At 40.7% G+C, this 21,695-nt stretch overlaps 1 protein-coding gene across 3 annotated transcripts in view; it reads left to right on the forward strand.

Moving 5' to 3' along the window:
* Window positions 1–5,922, forward strand: part of LPGAT1 (lysophosphatidylglycerol acyltransferase 1) — a 59,419-nt gene extending 53,497 nt beyond the window's left edge. For all 3 annotated transcript variants that reach the window (XM_054514142.1, XM_036381193.2, XM_036381194.2), the window contains one exon: window positions 1,824–5,922. In XM_054514142.1, the coding sequence (XP_054370117.1) occupies window positions 1,824–1,975 (152 nt within the window). In that variant the 3' untranslated portion in view covers window positions 1,976–5,922. The remainder of the gene's footprint in view (window positions 1–1,823) is intronic.
* The last annotated feature ends 15,773 nt before the right edge of the window (window positions 5,923–21,695 follow it).

Consider the following 21,695-nt stretch of genomic DNA (forward strand, 5'->3'; position numbering starts at 1 on the left):
GATTTCTCTGAACTCTTCAGCAAGACAGCCTTGAAGCCCTCAGTAACACAAGTGAGATTGCATTTAGCAGGACAAAAACACTTGGGGACCAATTAAGGAAAAAACCCCAACCATAAGCTAGGAGCAGTTGGAAAAGAGTGATGGTGTACTGAAGGCATTGTGCTCCTCATTCCCTGTGCTCAGAAGCCAAATGGTGTGAGGTGATGAAAAAAGTAAGGAATGGCTTCCCTAATGCTATGGAAACACTCCTTGTTGTGCCAGATCAGAAACCTCATCTGGAAATCCTGCATACAGTCCATTCTCCCTGTCAGGGAATACAGATTGAACTGGGAAGAGGGACAGATAATCAGAGCTGAGATTAAGGGAAGGTGGCGTCATTTCTGTTAAGGACAACTAAAAGTACTTGGCTTGTCTCAGGTGGGAAGGGAAGAGTCAGAGCTGGCTTGGGAGGGAGAGAGGGAGACAGCTCTCTGTACCTACAAGGGAAAAAGAAAAGGTGTTTAAAGCAGAGGTCAGTGTTAGTACAGAAAAACAAATGGGCCATGGAAGAACAAATCTAGCCTAGAGCGGACAGATAGAAGCTTAGCTGTGAGTTACTGGGGAATAATGATGTAGCAAGTCTGCCCAAGTGTGAAATACCTGTCAGGGAGAGGTGGATGGGGCTCATCAAGGATGTTTTTAGGCTTTTTCCTTGTTTACTTTTTTTTTTTTTTTAATTAAGAGCATTCATGCAGGAAGAAAAGCTTTGTCTCAAATGCTTGATTGCAGTTCCTCCAGTGATTGCAAATGTGAAGCACAGAGATAAGCTGCTGATGGTATCTAATTGCCCAAATTGTGTGGTTCCCAAGATTAAAAATTGACATTGCTGCATCTTTACTCTTTGAATCATTAATTTCATTTTCTTCTGAGAGAAGTTGAGACTCCATAATGCTGCAGCAAGTACATCATCTTCTCTGGTGTAATTCAGAGTTTTATATCCCTTGTTCAGGATTAACAGCAATAAAAGTGCTTTGTGTCATCAAGTCTTTGTGCATCTCAGTACAGTGTAACACAGATGATTTAGTATGCTGATGTAAATATATGCAAATAGTTTGCTTACAGCCATAAAGCTCTGACGTATTCAGGCACATTTAATTTAGTGTTGCAAGTCAGAAAAAGTCAAAGTATGGAAAAACTAAATTTTATTGTCAGATGAATCTCTTCCAGTCTTTCCCATCTAAGCAAGGATTTCAGTAAAGAATTTCTGGAAAGCTCCATGGCAAATGACAGTGTTTCCTTAGTCAGTATGACTGGGTGTTCAAACAATATGTGGAAACTGTTCTTTAAAGAAGGGGTGTTGTGTGTGTAATTACATTTTCAAGAGGAACCTCAAGAACTTATGTGTGTTGCTTCTTCACAGTATACAGTATCACCACCAAACAGCTGTAGAGTTTAATATGGATTCCATTCAATTTGATCATGGAGGTACTAATAAAACTTCAGAAATAACAAAAAACTTAATTGACAGTTAGATCTCTCTGCAAAGGTTGAGTACAGTGATAGCAGCTTCTAAGGAATGCTTTCAGGTTTATGCTTAAAGTTTATAAGGAAATCAAAATTGCTCTTATTAATTAAGGGGTTGTGTTTTGATATGGGGTTTTTTGTTTTTTTGAAGGCTTCTGGAAAATCTGTCATAAATTTGACAGCATTAGAGCATAGAGCAGTACCCAGTTAATTCTGTGTGGGCACCATTGCTGGGACAAGCAGTAGAGAAGCAATAAAGTGGTGCATTAAGGCTGTCATCCCTGGGCAAAGCATTAAATGTGTTTTCTTTTCTCTTGCAGGAGCTTTTCCACCACCCCAGGGTCAGACAAAAGCGATTTCTCGGGAGATGACCCTCAGTAACCTGTGGCTGGTTGCCATACAATCATTTGCATTTTTGTCAGGAGGGATGTGGTACTGCCTCTTTCAGTATTTGTACCATTGCCTATTTTAAAAGTGGAATGGGACCTGAGGACACAATGGGAATCCAGGCTCTTGCAAATGAGTATCATGTTGTATGTGCAAATGTGAATATTCAAGAGTAAAGGAAAATACTGGATGGACTTTTACCTCTCTTTGGGGGAATTTTAAACTCCACTAAAAGTGAAGATCAGTAACATAGTGACCTGATGATGTATTATTTTAAGAATTGTCTGTATTTTTAAAAATGTATACTCTCACCCACACTTAAGCAAATTCAGCATTTGGACAAAAGGTGCAATCGTACAACCACCGTAGAAGAATGTCTGTGACAAGAAAGCTTTGTCACCACAAGTATTTCTTGGCATTGTAGTTAGAGCTCAGAAAATTCAGCAACTTGTCTCTTCAGTAGTGTGTACAGCATTGGTGTGGTAGAGATTCCTCATTTGCACAACGTGTACTTTACTGCAGCCCATTGTGCTGGAGTCAGAATCCTCAGCAGAGCTGTGGAGGTGTCTTTGTGGCTACGCAGTCAGCAGTTGTTGTAGCAGACACATCGATCTGAACCCAACACCCAAATAAGATCTGGTGTCAGGTCTGTCCTCTGAGGCACTGGTCCTCAAACAAGCATTGCAGCATCACAGTGTGATTAAAAGCTGTCCACATGGGATGAATCAGCCCATCCCTGCTGTGGTCTTGCCATCAGCTCTCCGAGTTCCATGTGCTACCAGTGTCTCGTGTTACAGGGAAACTTGGAAAATACAAAGTCATTCGGTTAAATTCCCTTTTTGTTCAGAATGCAGCTAAACCCTCATCATCAGTTTTGAAAATGCACTTTCAAAGGTGAAAAGTCAGTGAAGGAAAGATAGGGAACAGAGGGAAACTTCGTTTGTCACACGTTGGAAGGCAGAGCAATTCTAGCTGTTTCTGAAGGTCTGCTGGTGCTGCTGGTGATTTTTAGCCACTTTTGTATTTTGTATACTGCAGTCCAACCAAGGTGACCTTGGAGTGGTTTATAGAGGCCTTTTTCTCCCTGCTGGTTGCAACACTGCTAAATATACTTGTGGGAGAGTTTGAATAATTAAATGCCAACCATCTTAATGTTTTGCTAAGGAGCAATAGAAGAAAAACTAGTTTCGTAAAGAGAAAAAAATAGGTATAATTGCTATCATAAATCTGTAGGAAGATACTACTGAAAAAATAAATATGGTAAATATTCTGAATAACTACATGGAGGGCAGTATTAATTAGCTCACCACTAAAATCTTACTGCTAAAATCTTACTGGAATAAGGAGGGGTTGAACTGAAGGGCAGATGGGAACAGAGGACACTTTCAGATGTGTAGTGCAGGATCCTTTTGAAAGGATGTCAGTGATGTACAGCCTTACTTCTGGCAGGTCTGGTTGGCATTGTGTTTATGTGATTATGCACAGATTTGCAAGAACGGTTCCTAAAATAAAACTAATCTCTCTAAATACAGGCAGGGTAGCCAGAACTTCAGATGTTGGCATACTGCCTTCTACAGAGTAATTTTGTTGAGAACAAAGTAAGCCCTCAGTGGTTTTGGCTCTGAGCTAGCAATATTGATTCCCCTTCTGTCTCCCTCTGCTGCTACATGAATCACAGGAGGTGGTGTGCAGAATACAAAACCTTGCCAGTGTTCTCTTTCTGTGGGGGGGGCAAAGAGCATACCAAAGCACGAGGCAGTGCCAATTTCCCCTTGCTTTGTGGAAAAATACTTTGTCAAATATGCCATCCCTGCCCCTCCCCATGCAGCAGTGGTTGCTCAGTGGGGATGGATGCAAAATGATACCACAGTAAGGTCCCCTGAAGTGTGTTTTCCCTCCCTGACTCCACAAGAGGCTGGAGGCAAAGTACAGTGGTCGCCAATAGCTTCATGTTTGAGGCAGGATGCTGTTTATAAATACCATCTCTGCACCTGAATTCTGGTGTAACCATTAAAAAGAGGTAGGTATGCCTTGAAAGGGAGGGAGTCTGTGGAGTATTTGTTGTTTCATGTTGTTCTTGCTAAAGTTCAGCTGATGGAATGAATGTATTTAATCTGCCATTTGACAGGGGGGTGTTGGGGCAGCCCAGCACTGTTATGTGTAAGTGGTTATTCTGCTGCCCATGGGACTGACTCCTTCAACTCCAAAAGGCAGGTGGCAAACTACTCACTTGCTGTCCTCCCCCATGTAGTTTGATCAGAACCACAGAGATGCCCAGAGTACAGCTCATTTTATTTTGAGCTAGGACAGACTGGACTGATGGAAAAAGGGAAGTTTATGTAAGCAGAATGCACAGCAGTTGCTCACATTAGGAGATTGTTCCTTATAGACCCTGTGAACTCCATGTAAGAGCATCTTGTTTTGTCAAATGCAGTATTTTTATTTTCCCAGTGGGTTGCAGTCAATAGCAAGTGTTCACGTGCTGCCTCAAGAAATTACTGCGCAGTAATGTTTCAGACAAGTGTTTGATTGATCTGGTCCTGTTCATTTTCACTTTGTTCCTCTGTAGTTCTTACTCTTACAAGAGGTTTGTTTCCAAGCACTGGTTGTTGTTTCAGTAGGGTGTGGAAACAGTGTCATGTCCCAGGCTTCCCTCCTGCCTGCACTGGGAAATGTGAAGAGCACCTGGCACCGCAGCTCTGTACGGCCAAGTTGCTGTGGGTGACACCGGAATGAAACTGTTGGAAAGCAACACCAGAGAGCCTCCCAGCATGATCCCAGATGCTGCTTCATGAAAGATAATAAATTGGATAAAATTAGTTTTGCTGTGAAGGGAAGAATGTAAAATGGATACAATATGTAGGAAATTCAGTGCTAAAAATACCATGCTGGTCCAGACTGTCTGGAGCTTAGCAGGTGAGTCTGTAAAACACAAATTTCTGTCTGCTGCAGTTTGGTTCTACCTTCTGGCAGTTGGCTGTTCTGGGCATTTTGCTGCACCATCCATGGGTTGCCTCCTCTGGAGAGTTCAAAATGTGTTTTGATAGAAACATTAATGAACTGTACAGTTGATCACAAATTAATATCACATTGAATTTGTATTAGGAGAAAAATAATGGAAAAAATAATGGTAAAATTATCAAAAATGAAAAATTCACAGAAAAAATTCCAACTGAAAGCTGTTGCATACAGAAGTGAGAACAGAGCAATTTGAGTGCATTGCAGATAATAAGAATAATAAGAATAAAGATGGTTCTCTGCCAGGGTTGCCCAAAAAGCATCTCCACATTTCTATGTTTAATTGTTCATAAAGAAGTTGTTAGAGTTGAAGTTTTGTCAGTCCTCATGGTTTAGCTTTGCTGCTCTGTGAATCCCATGATGTGAAGAGCACCTGTCCATCCACACCAAGCAGTTTCCTCAGTGCCCTGGGGTGAGTGCGCCATCATTTCAGTCTCACTTGGGTTCCACGTGTGGTTCTGTTGAATCTTGCAACAGTGGTGTCTCTTTTTCTTCTTTCTTTTTTTTTTTCCCTATTTTAAAGTTGCTATCACCAGATGTTGAAAAGTGAAATTTCAGTTTACCTTGATTTCCTGGAAATGAAAAGCTTCCCTCTCCCTCCTCCCCCAGCGTCACAAATAAGGTGCATCTCTTTGCAGTAAAAATAAAGCGATCACTGTGGTACTGTTCCTTGTTCACTTGGCTTGCAGATGATAAAACTTTTCTTTGTGTGACACTGCCATAAAGTGCTGTTAACTTTTCTCACCTGTTTGTACAAGATAATAACAGATACCGATCACTGTGTGTGACAGGATTCAACTGCTCCGCTTTGCCTTGACATAAATTTTGGGACCAAAGGTACCTAAAACTGGGATTTCCAAACCATGAGCCCAGGCTTGGATACATTCTCTTGACAGTCAGCTGAAGATTTTGTGGTGATCTGATACAATCACACAAAACAGTTACACATCTGGGGTTCTGTATTTTTTGGAAATAATGGAGCCATATGAAATAAAGGGTTATTTTGCAAAATTGCATACTTGATAGTTTTTACACTTCTTTTAAAAATAAATGGGAAGAGCAAAATGGAAACCATACTCTGGTTTAAAATGTCTGCATACATTAGAAATGCTTCTGAGCAGCTCTGCTTTTTCTGTAAGAGCTGTAGACTGCCTGGCTGTGATAGAAGTTGTCATTGGAAGGACTTTATGCATTTTAAAGTTAGACCTTTTATTTTATCATGAGATAATGAAGTAATTATTCACTGAACAACTGTCCTATTAAAATGAGTTAGTTACTTAAAATTACTCCACCATGATGTTCATACTGTATGATGAAGAGGGTATAGCAGTTTTTATAGCAGTTATCTTCACCTCCAGTTTTCTCCTTCCCTTCACTATTACCTGCATTTTTGTTTTGTGTGATAAAATGTGGAAACCTGAAGTGACTGTCAGTGGTTTTGCAAAGGACTGGTGATGTTTGGAATTATTTTGCTGAATTTATTTCATTGCATATTTTTTTATAAAATCTTTCCAGCAGCCAAGATGTCTTTCAGAAATGTAGACAGATACCAGAAGCAGCATTTCTCTTTCTTTTCCCTGGGCTGGGGGTGTTTTTGTTTGGTTTTGGTTTGTTGTTGTTTTTTTGTTGTTTTTGGGGTTTTTTTTGTTTTGTTTTGTTTTGTTTGTTTTGGGGGTTTTGTTTGGTTGGTTTTGGTTTTTTGTTTTTGTTGTTGTTTGGGTTTTGGGGTTTTTTTTGTTTGTTTTGGTTTTGGGGGTTTTGTTGTTGTAGGGGGGGTTTTGTTTGGTTTGGTTTTGTTTGGTTTTTTGGGGTTTTCTTTGTTTTTTTTTTTTGCTGTGGCAAAAATAGAGTTGATTTTTTTTTCAAGACTATTTCATATGCTTCTGATCCTTAATAGATGAGAAGATTTTCTTTGATGATTGTATTTATTGTGCTTATAACTAATGGATACACAACCTTTACTGTGCTTACCGTAAACACAACAAATAGTAAAATAACTCTTTGGTTCACTGTACAGCTGCAGTGTTAATTTGTGACAGATAACATTGCTTATTAGGAAGGATACAGACACAAATGTTTCAGTGCCAGAGGTGGCAAGAGGAGGAGTGGAGCAGTAGGGGAGAGAGGGGGCAGCAGCTTCTGCAGCCCTCACTGCAGCACCCACTAGGAAGCTGTGCCAGTGCCCAGCTGCAGAGTTCCTCTGCAAGTCACTGTAGCAATGAGTCTTCTGAAAGTTTCTGAGAGCTGAGGGCGTGCCAAGAGCAGAACCTGAGCCCCCTTGAGCCTGGTTTGCCTCCTAGAAGGATGTGACTCCAGCCTTGTTGGGGAAAGGAGGTTGTCATTGTGAGATCCATAGTTTTAAAGAGGGATCTGATTTTAAGCAACTCCAGCTGGGCAGAGCAATGCCAGGTGGGACAGCCCCACCTGTCTGCAGCCCTGGCACCTCCTGGCTCCTGTCACCTCTGGAGTTCACTGCTGGGGCCCAGTTCTGCAATGTCTAATGAAGGGAAAAGGAACTCCTTGGAGCACCGTGAGACATCTCGCACAATTTCCAAAACAGCGCCGTAGTTGTAGTGATGTCTACCTCTTTGTTTCCCATCTGGGTTTTGTCTTGGTTTTTTTGTGTGGTGTTTTTCTGTGTGGGGTGGGGGGAACTGGGGAGTGGGAGGGAAAACTTGAAATCTGAATATTAAGACACTGGTGTGGGGTATCCAGTGCTTACCAGCCGTGTTGTCATATTGAAAAAGCCATTGTTTTTAATTCCTGCCTAGTATGAAATGTTTGTTTTTAAAAAATCCTTCCTGCTGGAAAGAAAAATGTATTTTTAAAAAGAAAAAACATCCCTCTTGGCTATAAGAATGTCAGCTGTATGAGTTGTGACCATATCATGACATGCTGATCAGATAAATAAATTTTTATCTCTCAGGACTCTATTGTCATTTTGCTGTTCTCGTAACTGTCAGCTTTTCTGAAAGGATGTTCTTCATTTTTAAAGATCACTAATTTCAGCAGAAACAGCAAATAAAAAATGTGTGTAAATGTCATGAGTGCTTACTCTGGTTTACAAAAAAGCACATTTTTGTCTTGATTTAACAAAAAAAAAAAAAATCATCTTGTGAAAAATAATGAAAGGCTACAGGTAAAAGACCAGGCCCGAGGTGGTCAGGTGTTACATGCTGCAGTTACTTTGATCTCAAAGGCAAAGAAAAGGTGTCTCCTGGGGGAGAAAAAAGGAGGTTTTCTGGTCAGTACCTTCTATAGCTAGAATCTGTTAACTTAAACTCTCCATATGTCCTTGGGCTCTCTGTGGAATAAGGAAGAAGTCTCTTGGGTCTATTGTCCTTTCTAATGTCAATTTGGTTTTGTACCAGGTTTGGCTAAGACTTCTCCATGGGCTTGGAGAAGTGATGCATCAGGAGTTTCAGAGCAGCTAGTGCTGGGATCTGGTGCAGCTGAATAAAAAGGCTGCCAATATTTTTGCTTAAAAATAAGTCATCAAGTTTGTTTTAAATGGTGTTATTGTGTAAGTATTAAAGGCTGCTAAGAACAGATATTTACTGGATTAAAGGTAGCATGTCTTGGGAAACTGGAAGTTCCAAAAAAGTGGGTGTTGTGAAAGGGATCAATAAGATCAAACTCTGGGTCTATACAAAGAGTAAATAATAAGGTAACCTCAGTACAGCTCTTCTGTGTGGCTTTGGGAAAAAGCAACACTGGTCTTGCTCAACAGAACTACAAGACTAAATCAGATGGCAAACGTGGCTCATTATTATCTGCCACAATAGAGTTGGTGTTTTATAATCTCACTTGAGAAACTGAAGGAGAAAAACTAAAAGGTCAATTTATACTGAATTACTTTTGAAGATGAGATTTTTTTCATTTGCAGTTAGCTAGTATAATTCTGCAGATCTGTTCAACTGTGTACAATATTTTCATAAATTATATTAAATAAAGCACTTTTTATTGCTGATTGTTATTAAGGAGGACAAGTTGCTGAATGGTCCGAGTCACTTAATGCAGTTTATGTTTGATGCTGAAAAAAGGAAGGTCATCTAGCCACTAGGAACAGATGTCTTCCAGGAAGAGAATACCAGAAAACACAAGAGTTGAGAAATTCTGGCAACTGAGGGCTGCAGTGGCATTTCTGCTGTAAATACATAGAAGTAAATAAAAGGGAAGATTTGACCCTTTGAGCAGATAGACCAAATAGGAGCAGAGGGTAGTAGGATTTCCCTCTGCAACATTAGCGAGACCATATATTGAATATTGACTCAAAGTGGCAAGGCAAGACAGAAAAGAAGAGCCTGTCAGTGTTTTCCCCCAAAGTGAAGCTGTTGGGTTTTCTACTCCTGTGCTTTTGGCAACACTGAAGATGCTTCTGATACTGTTCTTGTGTTCCCTTCTCTCTGCATTTCTCTTAGGCAGACACACTGGGTCTTCCTCATCAGCAAGGATTTAAAGGGGAGAAACCCAGAGCTGTTAGATAGGGGCTGTGCTGCACCTTCTGTGTTGACGTGCACAAGATGTCAGAAAGATGCCTGACAAAAAGAGATGAGAAAAAGCTCCCTTTGCTGGATGAGACAGTCATTTTCCTGCAATGAAAATGCCAAACTTAGAACCTGTTAGAACAGAACTGATGGTTTGGTTTGCTTTTTGGTTTTGAGTTTGGTTGGATTTTGTTTTGTTTTTTGCCACTGCTCTGACAAAATACTCTCTTGCAGCTGGCAAAAGCAGTGGAACATTTTATGTGCAATGCTCTGCTCTGTTACACCATGGCCAAACAATTTACAGGACCTTGTGGACAAGCAATTTTAAGAGCCTTCAGGGCTGAACCTTGTATCCTATAAGGTGGGTGGGGTTGCTTTTTCAGGAGATTCCTTATCCAAAGCTGATGACAAAAACAGTTGTGAATAATATTTAACATTTAGTAGAGTCTTAAATCTAAGCTCTGTTAATTGCCCACAGGCCTGCAGTAATATTTGCTGAAGCAATGTTGCTTAGGTGGCACTAGATTAATTTCTGTCAAAAAATTTTTCCCCCACTTCTGTGTATTCCAATATTAAGTGTTGATTCCACTGTCACTTAAGGCAGCAACTGATGGGTTTTCTTACTCCAGCCATTCCCCATGGAAAATACTCACAAGATGCAGTTTGATATTCCATGTTTGTACCAGAGCTGATCCCTAAAGGTCAGAACAGGCAGCTAAGGATTTGCTAAGTGGGCAGAAGCACCTGTAGGTGAGAACAGTCACCAAAGGTTGCCTCTAACACCTGCTCCTGTGAGGCCCTTACCCAAGTCTCTCTGCTTGCTGAGAGAAGGATCTAGGTCAAGATTGATTTTTAGCATTAATCTTTGAATAAGCCTTACACACATGAAGTGAAGCTGTACCAACACAACCCCTAAAAGACCCCAGGCAGAGACAATTAAAGCTACAAAGTTAATCTGCAAAATCTTAGAGAAAGAAGGAAGTCTTGTCTGCTTAGCTTATCCAAGGGTTAAGTAAAATACCACTTTACTATGTACAAGTACTCAGCAGGTGCTGTCAGTCATGGACTCCAGGCTGGAAAAAAAAAAGGTTGAGGAGGCAGCAGTTCCATGCAGAATATAATGAGCTGAGCTCAGGATGAGGAAGGGAGGGAAAGCCCCAGCTTGGGCATGTTTTCAGTTCTCCATCCTTCAAGTCCTGAAATCAGAACTGTTGCCTTAAATGTTTTATTACAGAGCTGAAATAGAAGTAGGTACTGTTTAGCCTAATTACAGAGAGAGGTTGTGACCTACATTATGCAGGTAACAAGAATAAATAATTCATGGGCTTTGGCCCAAACATCTGTGAAGCTTTGAATTTTATTAGCAGCTAGATGGCAAATTCTTTTTTTATGCTTTTACCTTCTCAATGCAACATTTCTGCTTTCTGCTCCAGGCTTACAACCCCCAATTCTGCAAGAAATAGCAATAAATACAATGCTAATTTTTCAGATTAATCATTTGCATCTCTGGAGTAACTTAAAATATCTTCCTTTCTTATATAAGCACAGATGCATAGAAAGCATAGAGAGCTGCATAGAGAATCAGGCCCCAGATATGTCTGAGCCATTATCCTCACACCAGAATAGTCAGGACAAGTGCCTCAGAGAAAATTGTAAGGATCCCTGGAGTGGACAAGCACCAAATAACCTTGCTATATATAGGAATTTTCTTCCTAATCCTTCCACTAGAAGTTGGTTTATGTCCTGGCCCACTGAAATTTACATCCCTGTTTTGGTTTACTTTCAGTTTACCTCCCCGCTGTCAGGGTTTGTTGGTTTAGTTTCTGGTTTTATTTTGTTGACCTGATGATTTCTGAGCTTGGGAAGGTTAATGAGTCCTGCAGGCCACTTGGAAACTCTGTCAGAAGTGCACTTTTTTCAGAAAAAGTTTCATTCTTTATAAATCTTCTGGGTTTGCATTGATTCTTCCTTTCCTCTTGTGTTATGAGAGATTTAAAAGAAAAAAACCAAACTCTGATGGAGTTTTTTCCTCTCTACCTTTCCTGCTTTTATATCCCCTGTCAGTCTACCACGACTGAGTATTTCTCTGAACTATTTAAATTCCTGTTCTCATTGTGGTAGATCCATCACCTGCATAGTTAAGTTCCTTCTGCTTTTTATTACAACATTCAGAGAATTGATTGTCCTATCAGTATAATTTATTTAAATACTTATCCATATAGCTTGATGGTGAAAGGATTAGACTGATTAATGGATTAGTAATTTCCTGACTCCAGTGACACATATAAATCAAACAATACCTAAATCAGCAGCTGCAGAACAACACTTTTCTGCCAACAGTTTTTAATTTCCCACAAAAAAATACCCACATTTAATTTTATTGCATAGTGAAGGCTAAAAAGAAAAAGCTGTTCCGTAAGGTGAAGTGAGAACAGGGAAGTTGCTTCCTTCATATTAATCTGTCTTTCTTTTAAAAATAAAAAAAACCCAGTCAAATGAGGTCAAGTTTAATAAGAATGTGCTGCCATCTCCCCAAAATTTTTGAGATCCCAGGAGCTGTTACAGAAACCAACAAACTGCTAACCTGAACCAGAGCCACTGATCAAGAGCACTTTGGGGAGCTGCCCTGTCTCCTAAAGGATCTATGAAAAGTTGGCCGCTGATTTTTATTTGTGAATTTCTAATTTGTTATATGGAAATAAATACAAAAATATTCAATGAAGCCAAAGGATAAGGATGTGGAGAAACTCCATACAGGCTCCTGATCTTTATTTTCTGGTTTGCATTTCTCTCTGCAGCACTTTGTTGTGTAAGGAGCTATTATATATCCTGGGTATGTTAATGCAGGCAGCACAGCCAACCTGGCTGTATTAAGGGTAGAAATCACAAGGTCAGAAGTGCCAGTTGTACTAATTAGTGCAATCCTGACTAAGAACAGTTACATGACTTTATTTTTAATGAGCACAAGGATTATGGGAATTTAGATAGAACAATAATCTATTTTTATCTGGTATTTTGTAAGCTCAGAAGATGAATCAGGAATAAGCTGCATAGTAGGACAGGCCAGAGCTGCAGCTAAATTATCAAAACTGCAGGAACAAAACATTCCTTACTTAGAGCACTGCATGGAAGTCTCCAGGTCAGGGCAATAACCCTTACTTGGTACCAAAAGTATGTGTTACACTGACAAGGTGAAGTACAAGCATAGCACCCACCTCAGAACAAAACTTGTCAGTTGTTTTTTTATCACCTTGGTGTTTGCAAGTCAGGGGGAAGAGAAAATACATTTTGCTAGTGGTTAATCATACTTATTTCTTCTAATTGCTGCATCATGTGCTATTGAAGGCTAAGAAGGCTAAAACTGTTAAAACGGGAAAAAAATAACAGCAAAAGGAGCTCTTGGGACGAGGTTTCCATAAGGAGTAGGAGTTGACTTAGATGCATATGTAAAATACATGTTCTCTGTATGCAAAGTCTCTGCACTGGGATTTGCTTACTCTCTTTCCTGCCTTGTGCACTGGCTGCTGGTAGTTAAACATCAAAGGTGGGGTCTCCTTTTACCAGGAACACATCTGCATTGCTGCAAAGCTGGAAGCAAACAAAACCAAATCAGTGGGAAAGTCAAAACAACTTTCTACATCTTGGGAGATGGGAAAGAGGACACAGGACATTTAAAGGATCATTAAATCAGAATCAGAAAAGGATGGGGATAGAAAGCCAGCTTGTTTCTCCCACTGGGCTCTCTCTAAATGCAGCCTAGCCTGGAATCTGCAACCCACTCAGGTTAAGTGGGTAGGCACTTAAGTGCATTTGCACTTTGTCACCTTTACACCTGCCCTTGAAAGTGCCCAGGATTGGGTTCAGAAAACTAAAGTGTGACTCTTTCTCCTGTCCTTCCAAACCATAGTAAAACTTTTCATGCTTTTTGCCACTGCATTTATCTCCACCTGATCAAAGCCACATGTATTTCTATAATGACCAGATCTCATGAGTGTACCATCTCCCTGGATATGTAATTCAACAAACTGGCACACTCTGGTAGGTCTCTGTATTCCAGCACATTTTCCAGAGAGTTGAAGAGATAATGAAGTGCACCCCACTATCCTACATGAGCTATTTGAACAATTTGAAATACAAACATTGCTGTGGACACAATATTTTCTGGTGATTAATTGGGAAGGTAGGGTGAGTCACGGTATCCTGTTGGAATTTGTATTAACAGTTGATAATTTAGAATTTTTCAGATAGGACATAGAACAGGATTTTTCCCATATCAGAATTTAACATTAATGTCAGAAAAACTTAACTTGGGTGTCTGATTTAAACTGTGCTGTGCTGCTCTTAGTTGAGTAAATTCCCATGGTACTAAAAATCACTAGGTGATTTAACTTTTGGATTGCTACTTCATGCCCAGGATCCTGTTTTAGGTTGAAACCAAGTTTAAGAACACCTAGAGAAACTAAAGTTTAATGTAAAGGATAAAATGAATGTTTCAGCTTGTACAAGGCTTTGGGCTGCTCACTTTTTTGTTCTTTGCAGTTTAAGGATTTGCCACAAACAATTGCACAGGCCATCCTGTCTTGACCTTGGGAAAAGTCCAGTTTCCTTAAGATGATAAATCTCTGCTGAACACATCCCAAACGCAAAGTCCTTTCCAGAAATTATCTGCCACAGCTAGAGAGAAATGTGCTGTTACTATCTAACTACCACTTGAAGGCTGGAGAACATTTCCCAAAGAACATCCCATAGGCACCAGTGCACCTGGATTGCTCAGTGCCTTTTTGTCTGGTAGTGCAGCCTGACAGTGTTACCTGTCCTGCAGAGGCTCAGCTTCTTCAGTCCTTCAGGACACTCTCTTTCTTCCAACTTGCATCACTTGCATTAGTGGAAGTTTCCAGTACTGAAATGTTAAGAGTCCTTCATCCCCTCCAAAAGGAGATATATAAATAAGAGGATTATTACATCTGTGCTGAGATTTTTGGACCCAACTTGTTGTTATATAAGATCTGCCAAACTGGTTGCTGTCCTCAGTTTTCTCTGGTGATGCAGCAGATTACTAATCATGTTGCATCCCCCTGATCCCTGGTAGGTATCAGGTGTTTGATAAACTGACTACCAAAGAGATTAACTAGGAAGGCCTGGGCTTAGCATTGGTACCACTTGCTGGGCTGTGCTGGCCCAAATAGGAATTTCTCAGGCCAAGATCTGTGGAATCATGAGCTTCTGCTCAAGCAGTGACTGAGATATTTTACAATAAATGTTTCAGCTAAATAGCCAGTGAGATGCTGCTCTCTTCTCAGCCTTACTTTCTTCCTGCTCACCTGTTGTCCCAGAGCTGGGTAAGAACTCTGCTGACAACATTCCACCTGGATTTTTAGCTGAGTAATGGCTTACACTTAAGCCTCAAATGATGAGAAAGCTCACTTATTTATCTCTCAGGACTGCACCCTAAAACACAGAAAATAAAGAGGCTGGAAGGTGCTTCTATTCAGCTGAGTCACAGACCTACAAGAAAGACTTAGAATGATATTTAAAAGTTGAAATTTTCTTTAACATTTAGACAAAAGTGGAAAGAAAAGGCAGTAAGTGCATATGTGTCAAAATCAAAAAGAGAAGTGGCATTTATAATGATAAGTAGACAAGATGAGAGGGATGCACTACATTTTTGCACTGCACTAGAAAGTCTTTTCTTCCAGCTTTATAAAACATGAATTTTTATCTTTTTATTGGAGGGAGTGAATTACTAAGTAAATGCCTGAGGCTGCAGCTGGACCAGATGATTGCCTCACTGAGGTGAGATACCCTGTGGAAGAGAACTGCTCAAGCACAATCTCTCAAACCCAGTCACATCAACACTGCTGGCTACTGTTCAAAACACAACCTGCAGTCAGCTCCCAGTGCTGCATGCAGTCCATGAAAAGAAGCCTCTGGAGCTACCTCCACATAGCAGTGTCTCTCCTGTCTGCAGTACTGGCTCTCCCAGTCTTCCCAAAGGATGGGAGCACTGGGGGTCTTAAGTCATGGTCATTTCCTGATTTATTTGTGGCAGATGCAGAGCTTGCCTCCTACACCTCTCAGTTTCTCTGCCAGTGGTGACCACTACATTAGAAAGTGTAGGTGGTTGTTCTGCATTCAGATGTTCCATCCAGAGTGTGGCTTATTGGTTTGGCCAGGCTTTGATTTCAGTCTGTGTGAACACACCAGGCCAAGAACCAAGGCAGCGGAGTGCTGGCTAATAGTGCTCATTAGATCCCACAGCACTGCTCGGGAGGTTTCCAGAGCTAGAGGAGGGGGAGGAAAGTTCAGGGAAAGAAACAGACTTAAGGATGAGGGTCTGGTGAGCTCACCACTGAAGATGAACTTATGGGACAAGTACTCAGCATTCACCCTGATGGGGATTGGTGGTACATTTAGCAGCAATTAAATGCCCCACCCTGCCCTCTTTTGAACTGTTCCTTGTTAGGGGACTCAGTATTTTTATTAAAATTAGAATCTCTTCCCGCCTTTTATTCTTTTCTGATATAAGCACCTTACTTCTAGGTTATTCTTTCCAGAAAGCTGAAGAATTACTTGGCTGAAGCAGTTATTTTGAATGTTAGACACAGGAAGCAGCTTTGTAGAAGTAATTATCATAGAATCATTAAGGCTGGAAAAGATCTTGTGTACTTACATACAGGCTTTCCATGGTTTAGTTAATTGGCTCAGGCATGTGCAAGCACATTTAGTTAGCTTCCTCCTAGGTCTCCAAGTGCACCAGTTGGAGTGTTGTAAGCACTGCCATGAACTGGAGCTGCTGTGTAGCTCTGTGTGTAGGCCGATTTCTCCCTTTTCTCTCCTAAATCCATTGCTGCAGGAGTAGCACCCGAGTTCAGCATTGTTTTAATGGTGAAATAGCCTGTTCTGACAAATTGTTTCAAGCTTTGAATACAGATTAGCATAACCAAGCAGAGATGATTTTGTTCTTGCTTTCAGGAAGAATGAGAACAATGTCTTAAGAAACCCAGGCTACCTGCTCCTGGGATCCATTTCCATGGGGGTGTCTGCTCATCCCTCTGATGCAATGTGTTAAGAGGAACATTGATCCCTCTAAGCATATGCCTCTCGTCCTTGTTGACAAATGCACAGCAATAGATGCTGTGGGTGATGCATCATTATGTAATTGTGCTTGTGGTGCAGACATTGAACCTCCTGTGACATTACAGATCCTGTATTAAAGACAGAAGCAGCTTTATCCTAAGTATTATTGCTGATGGGAACAGACCTAAACACAGACAGATGCACTGCTACTACATGCAATGTTAGGCAACTGTGACATTAATAATTTTCATTTTAAAAACTGTGTCTTGTTTAATTTGTTCACAGAAAGAACCCAAATATTTGGGTTCTGAAGATTTTATAGATTAACATCTGTGGTGTATAGAGTTGGTATTAGAGAACTCTAAAATGTACAGTAAGAAACACATTTTGACCTTGACTACTCAGGCTTTGATTATTCAACCCTCCCAGTTATTATAAAAAGGGTCAGGTCCTCTTGTGTCTACTAATTAAAATGAAAAGCTAAAATGTTCCAAATTTGTCGGAAACCTCAAAACAAATTTAGTATACCAGCAGAGAGAAAGAGATTAAAAATATGGGAAGGGGGGAGGGGGAAGAAAATTAATGTCCCAATTCATCAGAATGCTATTGATTTTGACACTGAAATGTTGGAGGCCATTTCAGTATTTTAAGCAACACATGAAGCCTTGTGGTCTCTCTACTGGACTGGCCTTGGAAAAGCATTGGAAGGCATTCCCCTCTGGCCTGCCAAGTCACTTTGCCTCCCTGTGGTTTTGTGTTCTGCACTGAATAGCACTGACACAAACTTTAGGCCCACCCAAACCAAAGCTAGCTATTTTCTGCCAGCACAATATGCCAAATTAGCTTGTGGTGGGATCAAAGAGACACCAGATTCTGTGATTCTGTCTAAAGTGAAACTACAGAGGTTAGGTAATGGGTCAGCATTTCCCACTGGATGTGACCAACATGACTTTCACCTCAGAAACACAGGACTAACAACTCCCTTTCAAATGAGGTTTAAATTGGGGTCCTGCACCTTGTGGTATGTCTTCTAAGCTTCCTCTTTTCTTCTGGATGTCTCATGCAACCACAAACTGTGTCCTCAGATCATCTAATCACAGAGACCTTATTTGCAGCCAAAATTACAATTGATTTTACTTTGATTATTATTCCAGTACACCAGCACTATTCAAACAATGAATATTAGAGGACATTGCTATTTTTCACAGGCAGTTGAATCACAGACAGCAGCAATCTTCATCTGAATTTTTGATTTAAAAAATGAAACCTTTCATGGAGCTGACTAAGCTGTCTGTGTGAGCCACCAGGAGACAGGATTGATGGGTATCACAGGGGCTGTGCAAAGTCAGTGATCTGAACCACTGAGAAGCACAGAGCACACGGTCACACCCTTACTGAAGATACTGAGTTAAAGCTGTCAGTTTAGAACTGTGCAGGCCAGCATATCTTAAACAAGAATTCAGAGCCAGCTCTTGTTAATTAGGAGTCACATAATTATGTAGTATGTTTTTCCATTAAAGACATTAGGGAAGGCCTTTTGGGAAAAGAACTGTATTTTCTGGACAGAATAAGAAAAGTCTCCTCATCCAATCTTGGTTGAGTCATGTCCATGTAGTTGCAATATAGTTGGTGTCCTTACAGCTGTGAACTTTCCTGGGTGCTCCTGTTAGCTTAGGTAAAACCACACTCAAATAAAAAACTGAGCTTACCAATGACCTTGCTAGTGCTAGTGCTGTAAGCACAAATAAATGATACTGTAATACTCCTAACAGAGTAAGATGTATTAAAATAACTATTTGGACTGTCTGCAGTTAGCCAGGCCAAAGAACAGGCTGCTGCTTCTCCTATTACCTACACATCTTTCTTCAGCCTGTGACTTAAGGAATCTTAAGGCCAAAAAGTTGAATTCCATTGTAAAATGGACAGCTTTAGAATCAGGCTCAATACTTTATATTTTCAAGGCATTAGAAATGTCTATAATAAACTATCCATATGTGACATTTTCCCTTCTGAAATTTTAGACAAAATTACAGTCTCTATTCACTCCATCACACTAGCAGTTTTCAATAAAATATGCTATAAGAATTATCCCCCAACCAAGATGTTTGAAAATCTATGATTATATTGAGATACAAGATTGTTAAATGCTTATCTAGAGCATGAAAAAGTATTTAACCCTATCATGACAACACATGGAAATTATCTTTAAAATATGAAAATGCCCTCAGCTGATTGTATTGCACTTTATTGCCATAAAACAGGGTTGTCTGGGAGTATTGATATTGCATTTCCATCCCACACATGAGGGGTGGGAGAAACACCCTCAGTTTCCTAAAAGGAGAAGATTTTCATGGTTGATTAATCTGTTGTTACTCTGCCTCACAGATTTCAGACATACTGGCCATCCTTGGCTTCTTTTAAATCCTACAAGTGTGATCCTAAGAGGGCTTTTTACTGAAAAAAAATAATAGCTACACAGAGGGCAGACTCTCCAGCTTAACAACCCCCAAGTGAGGAAAAAGTGGGCAGAATACAGGCATTTTATTTAACCTGGTCAGCTGGCCAGTCTGTGATGGCTGTGGTGACTGCAGCGTGTGCTCTCCATACCCAGTGGGTGTTGCAGGGAACATGCAGCAGAGCTGCTATTAAGGGAGGAGGAAGCAGAGTTCAGGAGACAACTCAAATCTGCAGGAATCCAGCATTCCCTGGTTCTCTCACTCATAGAACAGCTTGAGAGGATTTATCTTCTACACTTCTTTGAGGAATAATTCTTGGTTTGTGCAATAAATTACTACAGGATAAACGTATGAGAATATTAATAATGAAAGCATCTTGCTCTTCTATGCTGCAGCTTATCAAAAGATCAAAATCTTGATCATTACCTGTCTCCTGAGAAGTTGGTAGCAGAGCTCATTTCATTCCAGAGAAGCAGAAGTGACACACAGCCCCTGTGCCTGCCTTGCCCATGGCAACACAGGAAACCAGCAGGGAGGGTTTCAGCAAAAACAAACCACCTCATTTTTATCAGCAGCATGTGGGATAACTGATGTTCCTGTTGTCTGTGTTTAAAGCAAAGGAAGGACTTACTTGACTGTGCTCTGTTTGAGTCTACTGAGATATTTGCTACCTGGAACTGGCAAACATTATTAGATTAGACCAAGTAGGCGGTGTTGTTATTCTTGTAGAAATTACATTTACAGAACTCTCCTGGAATCATCTTGTTTCCTGAAGTTTTCCAAGTATCATACTGATAAAAATCACAAAACTGATTGTTATACATGATATCTTCTTATGATAGTTGCTGTGGTACAGGGCTAGTTACTAAAATAAACCTACACCAGCTATTCAGAGTGAAGTCAGAAAAGAGGCTCCTATTGACTTGAATGGAGCTGAGACTTTGTGTTAATACCTTAGCAGAACACTAAGTACTGATTTTACAAATTTAGCTGCTGAGACATTAAAAGTTAAGGAAATTTCTTTCATCAGCTGCATAGGAACCTGTCCTTGCTTTCAATGCCTGTCCTCACACATCTTGGCATTTTTGCCATGTGTGGGTTTCTTCAGTGACCAGCATGTGTCTTTAGCCTGGCTCTCCACAAGCGGGGCACAAACTCATTACGTCCAGCAGGTTGGGATCAAGGAGAGGCCGTGTCCGAGTCACTGGCAGTGAGCCTGGGGCAGCTCTGTGCCATGCTTCCTGTGGTAAGTGCTGCAGCCTGGGGGCAATGCAGCCCTCTGCTGAGCAGGGATATCCGGCATGGCAGGAGCCAAGCTCCCACAAGGCACGTTGGAATCACATTTCATTTGAGAAATCGAAAGAGAAGTCCAAGGGAAGTGAAGTGCTTTTGAGTGCAGTACAAAGAGACTGCTGCTCAGTTTTTGTCGCCCTATGCCATTCATTATTTCAGGATTTTGCCTTCATTCTCAGAGTTGCAAGGCCCAAATTACAATGTGGGTGTTAATACATCAAATCATTGCAGATAGGGAGAGGAACCACTCTGATACTGTGTAGTGACTGCAGCCAGTTGTGTCTGGTTTTATAATTATATTGGCCTCAGTGCTATTCATTCTGCATGGATACCTGTGTTAGAAAGAAAGGAATTGCACATACTTTAAATTAAACCTGCACTGTTTTTTCTAGTCATGTACCCAGAATGCATCCTTCCACTGCCAGTTATTTTTGGGCATTTTAATTAGAAAGAGAGACAGAAAGAAGCATTTTTGCCTAAGATATTCTATGATTTTAGCAAGGTGTTGGACCACAGGAGCTCCAAAAATTCATTCCAACCAAAATTAGTTTATGATTCTAGGCCTGACTCCTGTTTAGAAGGAATTGCCCCTTCCCATGGACCTGTGTGTGTTCTGTACTTTAAAGCCCCTTGCTGATGGGGCTGTTTTGTACCTCCAAGCTACATCTGCTGTATCCAAAGAAGCCAAGTCCAAAGTTGCTGGTGTGCCTGGGTATATGTGAATGCATTAGGGTTGTCTGCTGCTCAGAGATTCCAAAACTTGGTGGGGGGGGATGTGGGGTATGTGTGAAATGAGGACAGGATGACAATGTTCATAGCAGAAATACCTCACAGTAATAGTTGTCAACTCCATTACTGTCAAATTAATTCTGAATTGTTGCCCATCATACACTGTTTAGCTTGAAGGCAGTGAAATGGTGGCTTTGCCTCCATGGCAGAAATAAGAGTAGCTCAGCCCTCCAAGGAGCCTTGCAAAGTGGCAAAGGAAATGTCAAATGTCATTTGGTCAGAGAGCATTTCTAAAGTCCTCCAAGGAAGAGTCCAAGGAGGGTACATTTTATCCTCACTAGATATATGAAACAGAGGGAACTCTTTATTTAGGAAGTATCAGCTTTCAGACAAAGCTGGGGATATTTGGAATTGAGGCTATGTTTGGACTAAGACAATGTAATTTGATTTTACAGGTCAAATCTGCACCTCCAAGCAGCTAGACTTCTGCCTTGAGAGCAGCAAAGAACACTAGATGGAAAACCACTGATATTCAGCATTAGCAGGCTCAGTTTCTGGATCAACAATTAACTTGGCATGTGACACTGGGCAGGTCCATGGCATTATCAGTACTCCTCCTCTGATCTGGCACAGTGAGAATCAGTGCAGCAGACCTTCCAGTCCAAACCAACTATCTCAATATTTGAACTCTTAGGCAATATCTCCGCATGTTTACACACTCTGGGAACTGAGATTGCATGACAAT

This window comes from Molothrus ater, chromosome 3 (genome assembly GCF_012460135.2).
Source record: "Molothrus ater isolate BHLD 08-10-18 breed brown headed cowbird chromosome 3, BPBGC_Mater_1.1, whole genome shotgun sequence".
NCBI lineage: Eukaryota > Metazoa > Chordata > Aves > Passeriformes > Icteridae > Molothrus > Molothrus ater.